The sequence below is a fragment of the Alosa sapidissima genome, chromosome 10 (assembly GCF_018492685.1).
Source record: "Alosa sapidissima isolate fAloSap1 chromosome 10, fAloSap1.pri, whole genome shotgun sequence".
Taxonomy (NCBI): domain Eukaryota; kingdom Metazoa; phylum Chordata; class Actinopteri; order Clupeiformes; family Clupeidae; genus Alosa; species Alosa sapidissima.
In genome coordinates, this window is record NC_055966.1 from 10,318,671 (window position 1) to 10,337,961 (window position 19,291).

The 19,291-nt window shown below is 40.1% G+C and overlaps 1 protein-coding gene across 3 annotated transcripts; it reads left to right on the top strand.

The window, feature by feature from the left end:
* Nucleotides 1-6,086: 6,086 nt before the first annotated feature.
* ncam3 (neural cell adhesion molecule 3) lies at nt 6,087-19,284 on the top strand. Of its 3 annotated transcripts, none has more exons than XM_042106537.1 (16): nt 6,087-6,308; nt 7,153-7,224; nt 7,511-7,717; nt 7,825-8,007; nt 8,397-8,540; nt 9,057-9,174; nt 11,841-11,995; nt 12,415-12,548; nt 12,781-12,919; nt 13,014-13,181; nt 13,853-13,972; nt 14,945-15,072; nt 15,227-15,395; nt 15,680-15,878; nt 16,321-16,446; nt 18,554-19,284. In XM_042106537.1, the coding sequence occupies exons 1-16, from the start codon at nt 6,248-6,250 to the stop codon at nt 18,591-18,593; spliced, it is 2,163 nt and encodes a 720-aa protein (XP_041962471.1). In that variant the 5' UTR covers nt 6,087-6,247; the 3' UTR covers nt 18,594-19,284. The 3 variants fall into 3 exon arrangements, with proteins under 3 accessions (XP_041962471.1, XP_041962473.1, XP_041962472.1); XM_042106538.1 differs by having other exon boundaries at nt 6,089-6,308; nt 7,825-7,962; nt 13,853-13,973; nt 14,943-15,072; XM_042106539.1 differs by lacking the exon at nt 16,321-16,446 and having other exon boundaries at nt 13,853-13,973; nt 14,943-15,072.
* Nucleotides 19,285-19,291: the final 7 nt, after the last annotated feature.

Consider the following 19,291-nt stretch of genomic DNA (forward strand, 5'->3'; position numbering starts at 1 on the left):
AGGGAGGGGGAGGAAGTAGCAAGCTAGCTCTCTGTTTTGTTTGAAAGTCAACAGAAGTGATGTTACCCAGCATCGCTTAGAGCACCTTTAAACTATCAACTTTCCTTCAACTATGCAACCACCATGTCTATCCTATCAACACCTTAGTAACCATCTCTGCATTATCTGTTTTAACTATACATGATATTTTACATAAACATTTTTGCATTTTCATGCACTGGTAATTCCTTGGAAATGCATTTCTATGTATTGGATGTTTTCTCTCCTAGCTCTCTCTCCTGTGCTAAAACCTAGAATACAATGGTATGCTTCATCTCGATATATCACTTGTGTAGAAAAGTATTGGTTAACAGGGCAGCTCTGTAATACTTTGTATTTTATTAATAGTTCATATTAAATATATGATTCTTTTTTAAAAATAATGATACTTATATTTGATAACAGCATCATGTTTGTCACACAATTTTTTACTGGCTATTACTGGCTGTTGCCTGTAGTTCCCCCACTCACTCTCATGCACATGTGCACACACACATGAATTGTCGTCATATCTCCATATTCTTAAAATAATATCAAAGTACTGAAGGTCAGCTTGTGGGTGCGTGTGTCTTCAGTGTCACGACAGTCACGGCGTCTGTCCCCTTTTTCCTGCCTTGTGGCTGCCAGGTTTCGGGGCTTTTGCTGTTCTATGCGCACGTGTGCATGTGCTCAATAGGGTGCTTGGCGACTTTTGTTTATCTCTTACCCGTGCAATGGCTCAGAGTCTAAAACAGCACCCATTGTTTTTTGGGACCATTGTTTGTTTACTGGTGTAGGGGAGGACAAAGGAGGAAACAGTGGCTCGTCTGCAGTACTTGTCTGGCGTCAACAGGCATCCCAAAAATTAAAGGGTGTGGGTCATTGTTTTGGGGTTTACGCCTCACTGTCTATCTGTCTAGGCAGTGGTAAGACAAAGAGATGTTCAGGGGCAAAGACGTGCTATCAAGCCAGATCTTTAGATTCTTTTATTGGCATCACCCCAGAATGTATCTAAATCTATCTTATAAGCCATCACTCCCACTTATGTAACATACTAGTGTATTTTGCATGCAGTTATTTGTTTATTAGCTGTGTACAGTATAAATGATTCCTAAGTATGTTTTCATAAACATGATGATTTCTTCATTCTTCGGCCTCGGGCTTATTCAAAGAGTCTTGTTTATCCAAATCAGTACCTCTGTCCCATTCTGAAATTGTAGGTATGTCTTCAGCAGTTCAAACGTGTAATTTCCTAAGGCAATAGGGTCATCCATGTTGGACATTTCAAATATATCAAATTTGAATTTGGTCTTAGGCAAACTCTTGATTTGAGCTCTTTAAAAAGCTAGATCTATTATGTGTAAAAATGTATCACTGTAGTTGAATGATGGTGAAAGGCTGCATCCCTGCGTATGAAGTATAGGTGTGTGTACATGTGTGGGGAGGCCGCGGCAGATGAAAAAGCAAGGCAGGGGTGAAAAAGAATGTCTAGGCAATAAGCTCCTTTTTCTTGTTCCCACTGCCAAGCTCTGATAAGTGCACGCTCCCCCATAATGAATGAAAATGAGAGCGGGCAGATAATCATTCCGATAGGAGGCCCCCAATGGCCGGGTTGGGCCTACACTGGCGCACTGGAACCTCGGCCTCTGCGCAGCGCTCGTAATTATGACCCACTATCAGTGCAGAGGTGCCACAAATGGTTGCCTGCCACTGGAATTCCATGGCATAGCTACGACATACGGTCAGAGGTGTGGTTGTGTGTCAGCAGTCTTTTGGGTGGCACTACAGATGAAGGGGGGATAAGGAGACCCAAGAACTCATACTGCACTGCAGACGCTTGTCTCATGAAGTAGTGATATGTGACAGCGCTGGCACATGTCTGTCGGATTGTAGATTAAACCCACGGAGACGTGTGCCATATGCTCATACAGTAAGTTGTATTCAGCTCTGTTGAGAATGAACGGTGGTGGCCACGGCCGAGTGTTCCTGTGATAGTTCACGTAATCGCAGTTGAATCTTGGTAAACAGTGCACTCTGGCCTAGTTTACAGGATGTCTACAATCAAAGCAATGAATGAGTTTTGCTCGTAAATCTCTGTTGTATTTACTTCTGGCTTTGAAGATTCATGGTCATTATGAGGTCCGCCTTCCCCATTCGGCATTTACAGTACAAAATGCTAAATCTAGTTCTCTTTTGTTGACTTTAGAGACACTGTCACTGTTTTTGGATGAGAAGTGTAGCTCCCAAATAAGGTCATACTGCCATCCATCTCTGGCCTCCCATCTTTCATCTTTCTTTCCGCTTCTCATTGGAGAGCTCACTGGCTTTGGCGTCACACTCTGAATGCCTCCGCGATACGTGACTGTTTACTCCTACAATGGCCATTTCCCATACGTCCCCTGACTGGGCATAACGTCACCACACGGCGTAGGAAATGAAATCATTAAGCGAAACAACAACAACAAAAAAACACAATATCTGTAAAATTGCTTGTCACTTTTATCATTACAGTTTACACATACAGAACATTGTGTCTTTCAGTGATAACATTTATATACTGTATCTATATGTTTATGTTAATGTTTCCCTTTCGTGCCCGTGCCGAACATTCCATTTTTGGTGCTGGATGACCTCCTTACACAAAAAACCTTATTTCTTGAGTATAATACATACCATCAATGGGATATACATACCATTGTAATCAGAAGGGTCAGTTCTATCAAATGATGTAAAATACATATGGTAATGTTGATATAGTAATGAACAGTCTTTGAAAATCCTCTCCAAATGTATACCGAAATTCATTAAAATTGAATTTCATTCACATAAAAATTAATTTTCATCATATTTCTATACGAGATAGAGAAAAATATAGAGTGTATGACATGTTCAGCAAGTTGTGGGCTATTTAACAAAAAAGACTGAATTGGAATATCATTAACCTTTCAAAAGTTATGATAAATTAAGTGATAAGTGTAAAAAAATGCAGGAAATGGGATTTAGAATGTTGACAGAATTCACATTCTCTTTCTCACCAAAAACATAAAAGTATGCATAAAAACTAATAATGAAGTCAGACACAATGGTTTAGATTTATTTGGTCCATAAGAATAAACCATTTATTTGTATATAAGCAAATGCTACAGTCAACAATAATGATATATAAAAGAAAAACATGTACCTTACCAGTAATACAGGAAGTAAGTATACTGTATATTTATTGAAGATCAATTCTGAATAGAGACATAGAATACATTTGATTCAACAGATACAACTTCCTTATATAAATTAGTGTAATATGAAAATGATATACATCTATAAAATGTATTATTTATGAAAAGCTAGGAATACAATCAACTTCAACATCACTCAAAAATCAATGTGTCTAAACATTTGAAAGTGGATTACATAGAACAAGCCTGTTGAGAATAAACACATACACACATATACACACAAACTCACACACACACACACACACACAGAGGAGGATAGGGAAAGGTGGGGTGGGGAACCTGAAGGTTAAACACAGAAGACCTATGACTCATAACGAAACGCATCCCCTTCTGTAGAATGCCAAATCTGACAGCAATTTTGTTTACCAAAAAAGCAGTCACCTACCGCTAAACTCCAGGCCATACAAGCTACTTTAGTGTTATTATGTATTGTTTTTATAACAAAGCCAACAATTTTTCTTTGGCTCCTGCTGTACAGGAATATGTACTTGATGAAAAGACGACAGAGTAGTAGTTGGAGCAGCTGAAGGCGAGGCTGAAATTTTGACGGAAATGCCTGCCAGCTGTTGTGATAGATTTTCGCCAAAGTCTTTCTAGCTGTAGCTACCAAACCTAGGTTCAACACCAGATTCTGCATTGCTGAACTTGAAATAATAAGAAACTACTGACAACAGCAATGTCAATGGAGAAAAAGTGTACACAATATGTATTTCTCATTTGGTCAACGCTCCCTGATCCCTTCAGAGACTTGGTTCCCCAGTAGCAATGGATATTAGGGAGGGAAATGAAGTCCCATGTCAATAATCAATCCCAGAAAACTGTGAAACTCTTCTGGGGTCTCTTCGTCCCATGCCCCTGCACTGTGTGTTTGCATACGACGGCCTACTAAGCACAACCTCCCACCCGTTCCGGTTGGTAAAACCACATATGCCTGGGACAACAACATAAAAATCAACATAACAAGTCTATTTCACAGTGTTTTAGTGGCAGTCTACACCACCCTACGCACGCCACCTAAATCTATACCTTCTTCCTCCATCCTCACATGGTCTTCAACATTGTGAGCGCAAGCTCATCAGCAGTCAGCTACCTCTTCAGGCCTGCAAGGAGGTCTGTGTAGGTCTTGTCATCCTCCATCTGAAACAACAGTAAAATCGTACAAATGTAATACATTTATTAATTTAAAAAATAAAATCACAAAACTACAGATGTGTGCGTGTGTGCACATACATACACAAGAAGAGGTAGCCTAAACTATTGAAGCATTTTGAGTAACTCAAAAATATTTAGAAGTATGAAAAGTCATTTTATTACACATGGGTTTAGCTACCCTAAATCTGATTGCCTGGCTGGCATTAAGATAAAGACAGATTACATTTCACCTAGTAACTAACTGCTTAAATGCAATAATGACATTTCTGACATAATATGTGATTTCACATCATGTTTTCTATAAAACTACATATTGAGAAGAGTAGAATATCAAGTCATGCCATCTTAGAAAATGTTGAGACAAGCACGTCTGATATTTGTCATTTAGAAGTTAGCAAGGTAAAACCGTTCACTACAAACTGCCTAGCGAGGTAACAACCTGAGGAGAGGCAATACGTTAATTAGCACTACATTTCTGACAGAATCCGTGATTTCACATCTTGTTTTCTACAACTACATATTGAGAGGAGTAAAAATATCGCTCAACTTATTTCATGTAAGAGAACGCAACTTAGAAACGCGGCGCCCATTGATTTATTCAGCTTTGGTATGCTATACTGACTTGCCAATATAACGCTAACAAGCAAATTGGTACTAGAAAACAAACTTACTCACAGGTTATATACTAACAGGTTTTTAAATGAAATTGTCAAATGAAATAACTGATATCAAAAGCAAACGAGAATACTGTCAGCATTACGGGGAAGATTTCAGAAATAAAATCAGTCATTGGACAGCTGAGATATTAGATGATTGGTCATCGTTAAAATGTTAACGAAATTAGAACGGTCGGGCTTGTAAGGGTTAACATGCAACAGTTATAGAGTTAGACACTCATCTGTACTAATGTCTTAAATATGTCAGAGTTGGAGTTAAGTTGGAGTACCAATGTTTATTTGTTAGCTTGAAATGATGGATTATCATACATTATATTTTGTTTTGATAACCCATTTGTAGCTTTCTATATAGTGATCTGCATGGAAGCCACAAGACTCACAGATTCACAGAGAATCCATAGCTTCTTGTAACGTGCAAATATTTATAGGAATCCTTGGAGACTCATTATGTAATGTTATTGTGTTCAGAACACAATTCCTGCAACTATTGTCTCCGAGCACAGGTAACATAAACATTAACAGTGAGGGAAGGAAAGTTTGTCTTTTCCTTGGAAAAGGGCAGTAATTTGGCTTTTATTTTTGGTGTAAAGGGCGCAAAGCCAACACACATAGACTTTTGACAGTTAATGGATGATGTTTAACATTTTCTGCCTCTTAAAGTATCATGCAAATTAGCTTTCTAGAATTGTGAAATGAAGCCATTCTTTTTTTCTTCTGATTTTTTTCAGTGGATGCATCAGTTCAGAGAAGTAGTTGTAAAAAGCACAGCATCTTCAATTAATGTATGAGGAGCAGGCTGCAGAGATGAGCCTTTTTTATCAAAAGATGCTTCTATCGTCTTATCAATGCCCCAGAGAGCAGAGAGCTCCTTTCATCCGGCATTCAGAGGGACGAGTCGGGGAGATGTGGTGGCGCCTGAGTGGGCTGGGCTGGGCAGGCACCATCCCCATGCTTGATTTGAATTAAAAATTTCAGGAGGTGGAAGTGAAGGCAGAGCGAGAGAGAGATGTCCAAGATAACATATTTCCTGTCTGTCTCGTTCATTCGCTCCCCTCCTGGCTATAAATTTCTGGGACACTTGTCTTCGGGAAAACTTCTTCCAGTTTTTTGGGCACCAGACAACACCCCAGGTGTTTTGGAACGTAGCAGGGAGACGGGTTTTGGACCATGGCTGCTGCTCTGCTGCTGATCAGATATTGTGTGCTTTTCACATTTTGGACATTGTCAGGTGAGAGCAATTGAATTTTCCCATTGATTCCCATTGTAAAACTGAAATGTATTTTCCAGTACACTCTAAAAAGTGATGTGTTAAAATGACACATTGCTGTGTGTGCTCAGGGACAACACATATTGTGTCAATTTCAACACAGCAATTATGTGGCTGGGTGAAAGGTTAAAGACAAATTTCAGCTATATCTAACAAAAAAAATCCTGTATTTTAAACTGTCTTTCACCCAGCCAGCCACACAATTCAGTAGCATCTTATAGATGAATTGTAATGAATTTATAGCGACTTCCAACAAGGAAAACAAAAGGTGCAGCATGTACCAGTTTGAATAGTTCTTCTTAATTAGTTGCTTAGCCTCTAAATTAGAAGTCATGTTGAAAATATACAATTTTAGGAAGACAATGCTTATTTTTTAAAAAAAGTGTCAGTGTCAGATAGGCAGAGGAGATTAACTTGTTAGTCTGTAATGCCAACATTCATTATTGATTGCATTTGCAGACATCTATTCAGTTTCTATTCAGTACCGATGAAATATACCATACAATCACCTGTATTCATTTCCACATCTTGGCCATTCAGGAAGAGTTAAAGTGTCATGCAGGAAGTCTATCTTTGTTTGTGCTTATGGTTGTAATATTTCCTGGACGTTTGTCAGCAGCCTACAATTAGTCCCCTGAAGCTATTTATGACCCAATCAGCTCTTAAACAATAGAGAAACACTTGTAGGCTGATCTGATAAGTACCAGTTAGTGCTGTTGACATCAAGGAGGGGATTGCATGGGCTCCTTATTTTGACTTTGACATCACTTTGTATGCTTCTGTTCATGTTTTGTAACTCAATCAGATGCAAAAATCGAGATTGTTGCCGGCGAACCAGATGTAAAGGTGAACGACCGTTATCTTTTGCTGTGCAAAGGTTGGTATTCATTTGATTTTGTATCTAACATGAGACAGCTAAAATGAAAAATAAATATTATATGTACTCTTAAAAAAATTAGATAAACAATTTAAATAATAGTTTATAAACTTTGTGCCTATGCAGAAATCATTCTTGTGCAACAACCATTGCTAATTTGAAAGACATTTTGAACACCCTCTGACCTGGTGTTTTTGGGCAGTCCAGTGGCACTTTGTAAATTAGTATCCAATTGCAGTCAGAGCCAAAGCCAAAATATCCTGTGATATATGACTGTTTCCTTCAGCTGGGGGAGAAGGAACCATCACTTGGTTTTTCAATGACGAGGAGGTCGAAGAGGACAATGAAGACTTCTTGACTGAGAAACTTGACGAAACATCAAGTAAGCTTATAATAAACGCAGCCAAGCTCAGTAACACAGGGACGTATACCTGTAAATGTGAATATGACAGTGGTGGAGACAAGGAGACAAGCGCTGACGTCTTTGTTTATGGTAAGGATACAGGCATTTCACACACAGATACATATAACATATGTACATAAATACAAACAAGCAGCGTCCGAAATGTATATTTAGCCCTTTTATCTTTCACCTCTCAGAGCCAATTACCTTCGGCAAGACGGCAACCTACCATGAGTTCTTAAAAGGTGGACAAGCGCTCATCCCCTGTGTTGCCACTGGGAAGCCTGCAGTGGAGGTCCAGTGGTACCGGAGCAGCACTCAGCTGGGTACTGATGGTATGAGGGGCACTCTCGCCACGGCCTCTTCTGGTTTCTTCTGTGGTATGGGGCGTCTGGTTTTCGCCTGCATGGCTCCGCTGGTGGTGGTTGGTGGAGGGATGGCGATGGTGGATGCCTTGATGGGGAGATTTCCATCCGATTTGATCTCAAATCGAAGGATGTTTTTTCCACGTGGGGAAAACATCTGACATCAACTCTGAATTTTCGTCCAACCTCTATTTCAGTGATGAGAGCATAAGGCTTCTTTAGAATTAAAGAATAGTGGGGAAATAAAGTCTGCCCCATTTAGCACGAAATACCACCATTGACAGCCTTAATGAGTGTATGTGTGCTTTCCCAGCTCACTCCTATCATTTTTTTTGAAAATATGTGACTCTCAAATGACTTCCTGCCTTTGTCTTTTTTTTCTTTATTTTCTCCATTCTTCTTAGGAAAACCAAGGATCACTGTCCGACCAGACAACATCCTTCAGATTGATGATATTCAGAGGGAAGACAGGGGCACTTATACCTGCAAAGCCTTTATAAAAGGCCGTCCATTATTTGAGACGCTAGATATCTCTGTTGTCGTCAACAGTAAGTAATTCATAGGTGTTATTCAAAAAGAACAGGGGTCCAAGTATTGAGTCTGTGGTACTCCAATGAGCATTTGGTGAGGCTTAGAGGCTTGAGGAAAAAATTATGATTTAGTGAGCCACTATGTTGAAAACATCTGAAGAAAAATAAGAGTTCAGTTTAGTCACAGACAGTAGAGCAGTTTTGGCACATCACACTTGTAACCAGGCTGATTAAGCAAACAATTAAAGGATAATTCCGGTATTTAGCACTTTGAGTCCCTTTTCTGGTTTGTTTTGGATGAACTAGAGTGGTAGACACCGAAATGTTGACAATTTGACGAAATACCGGAATTATCCTTTAAATAAATTATTTGTGAGACAGGAATTCAAAAGCATATGAATCTTGACTAAAAAATAACTCTACAATTTGAGCCTTTTAAAATCATATTCACTATTCTTCAATATTCCTCATATAAAAAATGTAAATCTTGTCATTGTGACCCAATTTAATATCAGATCCTCTTTTATCCTGCAGCACAGCCAGTAGTGGAAATACACGAGAAACAGAAGACTGTAAAAAGTGGACCTGATTCTACTGTTTCTATTACATGCTCGACCTCAGGAGAGCCAAAGCCTGAGATTACATGGTCAATGTGAGTAGTAGTCAGGTCCATAAGTATTTGGACTGTGACACAATTTTTGTAATTTTGCCTCTGTACACCTAGCCTGGCCATGCCCATCTAGAATCTCCTTTCAGTGAGATACTAATCTGGCAGACAACAATTCACTTACGTTTCCCTCGGCTTCATATTGTGACTGGCCAATCAGCCCAACGAGATGTAATCAAAATTAAAAGTGGCCGTGGTAAACGGTAGTAGCAACACCTACAAACATCAGAAATTGCTGTTGAAAGAATGTGTACATTTATGTACAACAAAGGTAGGCCTAAATACCTGACTGCCGATGCAGTCTATTGTCAGTTTGTAAAGTGTAGGCGAAGTAGGAAGTAATGTTGGGAATCTCTGCTCAATGTGGTTGGTTAAGCCGCTGGACCAATGATTTCTAAGTTAAGGCAGTCTACGCCCGTTACAGTGCTAGAGTTGAGAGGCCAGACTCTCTTCACAAAGTGGTTTTACCAGGGTACTGTACACCACTAGAATGTATCTGAAATTAAATAATCAAGATGTGCTTGAAGTGCAGACTTCCACCTTTAACTCAAGGGCTTGAACAAAAATGTTGCATCAACTGTTTAGGCATTACAGCCATTTTTAATTTGCAATCAATGACTGACTGAAGTCTGGAACCCATAGACATGACCAAATGCTGAGATTCCTCTCATGAGATACTTCCCCAGGCCTTCACTGCAGCCTCCTTCAGTTGCTGCATGTCTGTGTGTTTTCCAGCCTTCAGTTCTGCCTTTGTGAAAAGCATACTCAAATTAGGTTGAAGTAATCTGACTGTCTTGGCCATTGAAGAATAATTTCTTTGCCTTGAGACATTTTTGGGTTGCTTTTTCAGTATGTTTGAGTGATTATCCATCTGTACTGTAAAACACTGTCCTATCAGTTGTGCAGCATTTGGAGGATAGTATATCAGAGCTCATCTTGCTACTTCTATCAGCAGTCCGAACATCAATAAACACCAGTGACCCTGTTCTCTCAACAGATATCTGTTACGTGTACTCTCAACAGCCTTAGGCTACATGTCCATGCCATAACATTGCCTCCACCATGTTTGACTGATGGATGTGGTATGCTTTGTTTTGAGCCGTTCCTGTCGTTGTCCAGACTTTTTTCTTCTCATCATTCTGGTCTAAATTAATCTTGGTTTAGGTCTGGCCTTCCTGATATTTAGTGAAAAAAGTGTTTTTCACCATGTTGTAAACAATCTATTTGTATCCATGATTGCCGATCATGATGTCCTTGACTGGGCTAGATGTTATGAATGGGTTTTCTGTCATCATCGACTACATTAGTTGCAAATTGGTGGGGGTGGGGGGGTGGGGTCAGCCTATACATCCACTGTAGCGAAGGGCGAGAACAGTCACCCAACCTTTTCTCTCCCTTCCTGTTCTTGTCCGCCCCTTGTTATACTTAACATGTGCAGTGGTATGCAATAGTGACCCATCTCAACCCCACTCACTCTAAAGACCAATTCGCATCAAAGATTCGCCACAAACAAATCCGTTGCAGAGAGAACTTGCAGCTGTGTGAATTAAACGCTGCATGTCATCGCCAACTGTTGCAAGCCGTTACAAAGTATTCATCATGTCAAATCGCAAGTCAAGTTGCAAGGTTTTAGAACACTTTTACCTCACATTGTTTGTCTCAGTCAGTCCAAGGAGAGGCAGAGAAATACTCATTAACTCTATTGTGAAGAGAACCAGTGTCTGCACAACACCAGTCAAATAAAGTTGCAAAAACAAATGCAAATTTACTGACTGTTGGCTTATCAGCAAGTTAGTTAACTTTGCTGGCTAACTACTATCCAGCTAGCTAGTTCATATCTGGCTACGAGTGGTGTAATAAAGGTGTTGTTATAGAAACATTGGTGCGAGTTGTTGCACTGGTTTGAATCCACAGTTTTTTAGAACGTGTGTTGCAGTTTATAGAATATTGCAGCTTGTCAAGCTGTGAATCTTTAGTGTAAACTGGTCTTAACACATCCTTTCACCAACCGCCCTTGATTCCGCTCGCTACGAGTTCAACTCCGATAAGAGCAAACTCACCATTAAGTCCGTAAAGAGGAAACACAAGGGAGAGTACATCTGCACGGCCAAAAATAAGATAGGATAAAGCACTGCCACAGTCCTCCACTGACTATGTATGACCTCTGGAGTTGTGTTTGGGATGAGTGTTGTGTCTGTGTGTGCTTATTTTGTTTTGTGGGATGAGTGTTGTGGCTGTGTGTACATATTTTGTTTTTGTGGGATGAGTGTTGTGGCTGTGTGTACTTATTTTGTTTTTGGGATGAATGTTGTGTCTGTATGCTTATTTTGTTTTTGGGATGAATGTTGTGTCTGTATGCTTATTTTGTTTTTGGGATGAGAATATAAATGTTTCCCGCAGTTTATGTGTAAAAGGCTGTCTGCTATATAAAGCAGATTCTCCATGCGTGCTGCTGTTTGGATGCTGCATCATTGACTCTCTGCAGCACTAATGTGCCGTGCCATCCTGTGTGTGCTTTGCCGTTTCCTGTCTGCCTCTTTCTCTCCCTTCCTGTTCTTGTCCGCCTCTTGTTAGACTTCAAATGTGCAGTGGTGTGCAATAGTGATCCATCTCAACCCCTCTCACTTTACCACATCCTTTCACCTCCTCAGACCCACAGCCCTTGATTCATCCCGCCACGAGTTCAACTCAGACAGGAGCGAACTCACCATTAAGCCTGTTAAGAGGGAGGACAAGGGAGAGTACATCTGCACAGCCAAAAATAAGATCGGAGAAAGTACTGTCACAGCCTTTCTTGATGTCTCAGGTATGGAGGGTGTATTAGAGGCAGGGTGGGTGAGATGCACATTGGTTGTGTATCAAAGGGTTGTGTAAGTGGGTGGCATTGAACAGTATAGACATCAGTTCTAGGTTTGCTCACCAAGTTTCAGTCTTTATCAAGGATTGTATACTGAAATTGGCTGTGTGTAATATTTGAGCCATCTTGAACGATTACATATAGGCAAGAGTACCATTACGATGGTACTCTTGCCTATATGTAATACAGAGTCACATGTGGCACAAGTGGTGTTATAAGAGAGCTACGTTGATGAGCAGGTCTTGGACATTGCCATTTCACCAACTGAAATATGATGTGATGAACTGGGACATGGTAGTGGGCACCTCTGTAGAATCTCTCTCATCCTCCTGCCTAGAGGGTGACTTTGTCCCGTTTATTTTCTCCAGAGCATCCTGTGGTGATCCTGAGCCAGTCGGAAGTGAAAGTGAAGCCTGGAGAAATGGTGGCCGTGTCCTGCAATATCTCAGGACATCCCATGCCCTCACTCCAGTGGATTAAAAAGGGTCCCGATGGAAACACGGTGCGACTGCAGCTACCCTACATACACATTTTAGATAATGTATGATGTACAGTAGGTTATTAAATATATGGGACCTTCACTGTGTGCTGGTGTTATCCACCTTTGACCTTTGCAATTTGTTGGTTGATTTAAATCCCCCAGAATGTCACAATTAATTAAATGCCAAAGGTTTGACATCTTTCTTATTGTAATAGAAGTCTCCTTGTCTTTGTGCCTGAATGGCCAATCACAGGGCTTCAGCAGCAGCGGCCGAATAAAAGTGCAGGGATCGGATCTTATCATAGAGAAGGTGGCGCCATCTGATGGTGGTCTGTATTCTTGCATTGCCAACAGTAGCTCAGGAATCAAAGAGGAAGACTTCAGTTTGCAGAGTGAGCCATTACATTGTCGCTCCTTAACTGAAAGACCTGTTTTGTTGTTAAACTTCTCTGATCAGTTTGTTGTTGTCTCCCCGTGTGCTTACAGCCTCGCCAGGCAAGCCGTCCCAAGTGTCAGTAAATCCAGGAGCTGCTGCAGCTAGTTTCAACCTGAGCAAAGCTGTGGTGGATGGTGGCTCCACCATTACTGCTTACATCCTCCAGTGGAGGCAAGACCCTCAGCAGAAGTGGAACGAAATGGTCATCAACTCCACTGGTATTTTTTTTTTTTACTGTAGAAAACTGTACTGCATTACAAAGTTGCATCCAGGCACAATCTATATTTTTAGTCCACCCATTTTGTGCTAGTGCTTTCTAATAATAAAAAAAATTGCACCTTTAAACCTTTTACTTAATGTCCAAATGTCTTATCTTAAAATAGCATGACATTTTACAATATTATCAAGATAAAATAATTTCAGTAATTTTACCTTACGCATTCTCCACTTGTGACTACGCTAGCTGTGAACTGGCTTTCATTGTGTTGAGTCCTGAAGAACTGGAAGTTAATCATAGTTTAATAACCAGGTTTATTTTCTGCAACTGTCTTTTGCATTTTCCAATTCATTTGAAATATTTACATTTATATATAATATGTATTTTTATAATATTTATAATTAAAATATAAAGCCATAGACAAATGTAGAACTTCTGGTCTCATATATATATATATGTAACACATGGATTTTTTTAAAATCTATTAATTTATTTATTCATAATAATAATGCAGTCATATTTGACAATTGCATTACATATATGTACATATATGTGCATTAAAATACAGATGTGATCATAACTATCATCCTCTACACTGGATATAGATATATATATATATATATATATATATATATATATATATTTATTTTATTTTATTTTTTTCATATGGAGATCCTCTGGTTGCTACCCCTTTGTTGCCCTACTCTGAATATTCCTTTCGCTTGGCTGCCCGAAACATTGTTGGACAGGGAGAGTTTTCTGATATCTCCAATGCCCGGACATTGGGAGAACGTGAGTGTTACATTTTTCCACTTTTCCCCACAACGTTCGTCCACCATTTCCTTCAGTCGGGTTGCCATCGGTCATTTCTTTCCCGACTGCCCCACACTGTATTTTCATTGTGCCCATCTATCAAGACCTTAACCAGCCAGGTATCTGAATGGGTTTAAAACTGACCAGTCATCTACACAATGGATGCCTGCCTGTCATGAGATGACCCTACAACTCTACTCCTGAAAATGTGTATTTAAGGATTTGAACATCATCATGTTTCATGCCTACATGCCATATCATCTCTTTTGGTTTCATATCTGCTTCCTCCATGTCCCACTCATTTCATTGTTTAATGCTCATCTAAATGACGACGCTCCTGTTGTGACCATCCTTCTTGACCCTATCCAATCCCCTGCTCACCTGATGACATCACCCACCACAGGAGGTAAAAAAGGAGTGTGAGGATTCATTACTGTATGTCTATACTGTACCGTATGTCCGTTTCTAAATGCCAATAATCTGAAAATCGCAATAGATTGTAGCCTTGTTTACATGGACAGTTTTTTGTCGTTCTGATTTCATTATTCCAAATGAAAAATTCTGTGTCATTCGTTAACATGGGGTACGTTCTATTCCAATAAGCACTCTAGAATCTTTGATTGGAATAGCGGTAGTTGCTTTGCTTTTGCTGGAGAAGCTACAGCAGGCAACCTGATTGACCGTACACGGCTGTTCAATGGGAATGAGAACGGAATTCACCACCCCCTTTCATTCAGATTAGAATTCTAATCATATCGACAGTTTAATTCTGATTGAGCCATTATTCTGATTCTAATTGGATTAACAGTGTCCATGTAAACCCACTGACTGATAGAACAAGCTTGAAGGGCTTGAGATCACCTATGCTGTGCAGATTAATAATCAGTCATCAATTTTGAATTGCTGCTGTGCTTTCTGGTGTAATTATCTTACTGCATTCTCTGTTTCCAGGCGAACCAGACAAACCTTTCCTAACAGACAAAGAAATAAAGTTTGAGGAGAACATTGCTAGACTTCCCTTCAAGCAACTAGACACTGGTGGATCCCCCATCAGTTTCTATACGGTGCACTATAAAGCGGTGAGTTATCTTGGGTATTCTCAGATACTGTGTATCGTGCATTGACATTACTGAACAGGACCTAAAGGTCTGTGTGAACTGAGGACTTTGTCCAGCTGAAGTTGGCAGTTGGTTACTTTTGAGAGCTTGTTATAAAGTGACATCTCCTCCCCAGGATAAGGATGACGAGTGGAGAGAAAAGGACCTGCTCCCAAACGCCACAGAGATCTATCTCCACGACCTGCAGTACAGCTCTGATTACCAACTGAAGATTGTTGCTCACAACCCCAATGGCCCGTCCATGCCTGCCATGCTTAACTTCACCGTCCCACAATCCAGTGCAGGTAGAGCCCCTGGACAGGAATCACAAATGCTGTGTTAGAGATACTGAAGCTGTGAAAGGGTTCTGAAGTATTGTTCTAAATACAGCAGTGTACAGTGCAGTTTGATTTAAATCAGTTTAACTATTTAAAGGAGCCATACCAATACACTTTTCAGTGATTTTATAATATTCCCCAAGATGCTTTTGTAAATTCGGCTAAAAGGCTTTTTTAACGTTGGTACATTGGTACTGTGGTATCCAGTACTTTTCATTCATGTTTTATATGTTTCCCTTTGGTTTTCCCAGTTAGTAAACCTGGTTTGGGGAAGGGTGGTGTGGTTGGCATTGTGATGCTGGTATTCCTGGTGCTGCTCATTGCTGTGGATGCCACGTGTTGCTATACCAACCGCTGTGGCATGCTAATGTTCCTGGCAGTGAAGCTGTTTGGACAGAAAGTCCCAGGGTCAAAGGTCATGGAGGAGGGGGATGGCAACGGCACAGCAATGTAAGACCTCTGCACTCTCTAACATCTCTATCTGGCGTCTTTTTATTGGTCCTATCTGACATCTGTTCATATTTCACCCCTGTATGAAGTGCATGGTTGGGTTTTCTGCATGTTTATTTATCTGTATTGTGTATGCTAGACACACAAATACGTTACATAAAACATGAAAAATGTCTCAGATCCACTGTTTATTTTGTCATGCCAATGTCCTAACTTAATTAACCTGGTAAGTAACTTCTACCAGCATATCATGGTAGCATTATAGAATAACTGAATAGGGATATTAATATTCATGTACAGTAGTATAGTCTCGGAACGGTTAACTGGTTATTCGACTATCCGCGCACACCTCTAGTGTATGTTCGGAGTAAATGCCCCTCCCATAAACCTCATTGTGTGTGTGTGTGTGTGTGTGTGTGTGTGTGTGTGTGCTCTGATGCAGTGACATGAAGGTGAATGGGCTAGCATCTCCACGTGGTAGCATCCCAAAACAGCAGGCCCAAAACAGCGCACCTCCAGGGGTACAGTCAGAAGTCACCTGTGACAAAGCGCCCCTCACCAAATTTGAGTAGGTGCCCCGGCCTTCCGTAGAAAGACCCTTCCTTTAAGCTCCACGAAAAATGGCAAATTGAATACCTTCAGTTGGTGTTATCTATTTTCAAGTCGATCCAGTGAATGAATCACTCTGACAGCCATTTTTTGATCCCCTTGTCTCTCCTAATCTAATCCTTGTAAGCTCTGACTACTAAGCATGTATGGTGGCATTAAAGCGATGGTTCGGAGTAATTTCACCCTAGGGTCCTTTGCACCATGACCCCGAGCCAAACACCCTCCCAGAACCTGTTTTCCCTTGGTCGAACTCTGGTCGAGTAGCCCTGTCAGAAACTAATGAGTTTCTGCAGGAGTAATGGTACCAACTTTTATCTCGTAAATTACCCCACTAATAAAGCCCTGAATGGTACGAAACTTCTACAGTATGTTCTTTGCTCATAAAACTAGGCATTGAAAAGTTTGTAGGTACACCAGGAGTTTATTTAAATAACACTTGCCTGATGGATGCTATTATCTGCTACTACCGCTGCGTCGACGTTACTTTCGTGATTTGGGAAAAGCCCGTAAAAGTCCTAGCAGGAAGCGATTACATCGTTTTTTGGTATATCCAGTTTTTAATATATTTTTTTCCGAAGTGTTTACAACTTAGTGTTAACTAATAATTGTTGCAAACTGGTACTACGAACAAAATATTAGTGCATTCCTGGATCTACATCCTTATGCATGCTTCCTAGCAGGACTTTTACGGGCTTTTCCCAAATCACGGAAGTAACGTCGACGCAGCAGTATACGTTAGACCGGCACATCCGGGAACTTGACTCGTGACAAACGTTCCCGCCCCTTTCGGGGGGAAAACAAACAACCCCTCTCATTAACTCCAACGCAAATTAGGGTCAATAAACGTAATTTGTACAGAAATCGCAGGAATAAATAATAACAAAAAATACCACAAATCAATATGACCACTCAATACATAACCACTTTGCCGGTCGTTGACCGTGAAAGATACCTACAAAAGCTTAATTCAATTAATATAAAAACATGTCCCTTCAGTCTCCCGAGTACGAAGTGGTGCAACAACCCCACTCAGTGACCAGAAGTGTTAAACGGTCTTCTCTTCTTATGGCTTGTAGCCATAATTTTCTTCTGTCAGGATTTTTTTTGAGGACATGGTAGGCAAAAGAAACTCAGGGAGGGGTTCTTAGCTGTGTGGTTGGTACATGTCTACCGGTTCACTCTGGCTTGTTCTGAGGGAATGTTTTCCCCTCAAAAGGGGCATGGCGCAAACAACCTGCTCTGTGTGACGCGGGTCCGGTTGTAAGTATAGTAGCAGATAATAGCATCCATCAGACAAGTGTTATTTAAATAAACTCCTGGTGTACTTACAAACTTTTCAATGCCTCGTTTTATGAGTAAAGAACATACTGTAGAAGTTTCGTACCATTCAGGGCATTATTAGTGGGGTAATTTACGAGATAAAAGTTGGTTCCATTACGCCTGCAGAAACTCATTAGTTTCTGACAGCGCTACTTGACCAGGGCTCGACCAAGGGAAAACAGGTTCTGGGAGGTTGTTTGGCTCGGCGTCATGGTGCAAAGGACCCTAGGGTGAAATGACTCCGAGCCATCGCTTTAATGACCCATTCACCGCTTTCGTTTACACTTTACACATTTCCGATGCAGCCTATTCCCCATGGAAAGTATTAAAGTAATTTCCCACACTGTTTTTGCCAAATTTCTTCAGCTATGAGGTTAACCCATTCGCGCCTGATGCTGCATGATGCAACATTCTATTTCCCGCCTGTTGCTGCATAGCGCAACATTGAATCTCCCGCTGGTTGCTGTGTAGCGCAGCATGCTTTTTATTTCAAGTTTATCTTTAAGTTTGGTGCTACAGAGCCTTAGATATTAAATTTTGGTAGACGTTGACAATTTTTAGTATTTTTTCAGAAAACCCTCAGGAAATAAGAATATTTAGTCTAGAATGCCATAGGATTCTATAGGCGTTTTTAGCAGGCATTTTAGGAGTAAATGGGTTAACACAAGGGTGGGCTATACATGGGAATGCATTCATTTTCTTCATTCTTTATTCTGCAATCATACTGTAATGTTATTCTCCTCCAGGAAAGCGCCAGCCAACGGAGACCCAACCACAGATGCCTGAGTGTCCTCACAGAGACTGATGTGATTGCATGTGAATGGCCACAACAAGAATTCTGAGCAGCAGAAACTGCAAATAGCAGAGCCCAGTGTAATTGCAATAGTAAAACTTGGAAGCCAAAAGATGGCAGAGTTAAGTAAGGTCGCTTTAACCCTGCGGATATCAAAAGCTTATTATCCTTACACACCCTTACAGATTTATTTTCTTGTTCAGCCATTATCAAAACACAAACAATTTAATTGTATTTACACATCTTTACATTACATTAATACTCTTCATATATTTATGTGTCAGAATACATTTATTGACCGAACATTTAGATTTTGCAGTTCTGTACAGGACTTATTTTGCATCTCAGTATTAACTTTGTACTTCCTTTTATGCATGTACCAAGATTCTAAGATTGTACAGTTAACATAGATAGTCTTACCAAATATTGTACAGTTAAAATATACATTCAAGACTTTATACTGTAAATTATTTGTACATACCATATTTTTTCTTTATTTTACTTTCATTACAGAAGAAGAGAGTTAAAATGTATTGAAAAATGTATTGTTATATACACAGGAGAGGTGTTAAACTCCTAGTGCTACAGTAGGTAGGAGATTTAACACAGCAGCCAATCAACAACCAAGCCTATTTAATATTAAAAACAAAATATATATATATATATGTTGTGGCGGCTGCATGGTGTTTTC

What these genes read in the sequence shown, in the direction of transcription:
- ncam3 (XM_042106537.1), top strand. Translation starts at nt 6,248, where the DNA reads ATGGCTGCTGCTCTGCTGCTGATCAGATATTGTGTGCTTTTCACATTT. An exon ending in TATCTCTGTTGTCGTCAACA is followed by an intron (nt 8,541 to 9,056) that starts GTAAGTAATTCA and finishes TTTATCCTGCAG; the next exon opens with CACAGCCAGTAGTGGAAATA. An exon ending in AGGGTCCCGATGGAAACACG is followed by an intron (nt 12,549 to 12,780) that starts GTGCGACTGCAG and finishes GGCCAATCACAG; the next exon opens with GGCTTCAGCAGCAGCGGCCG.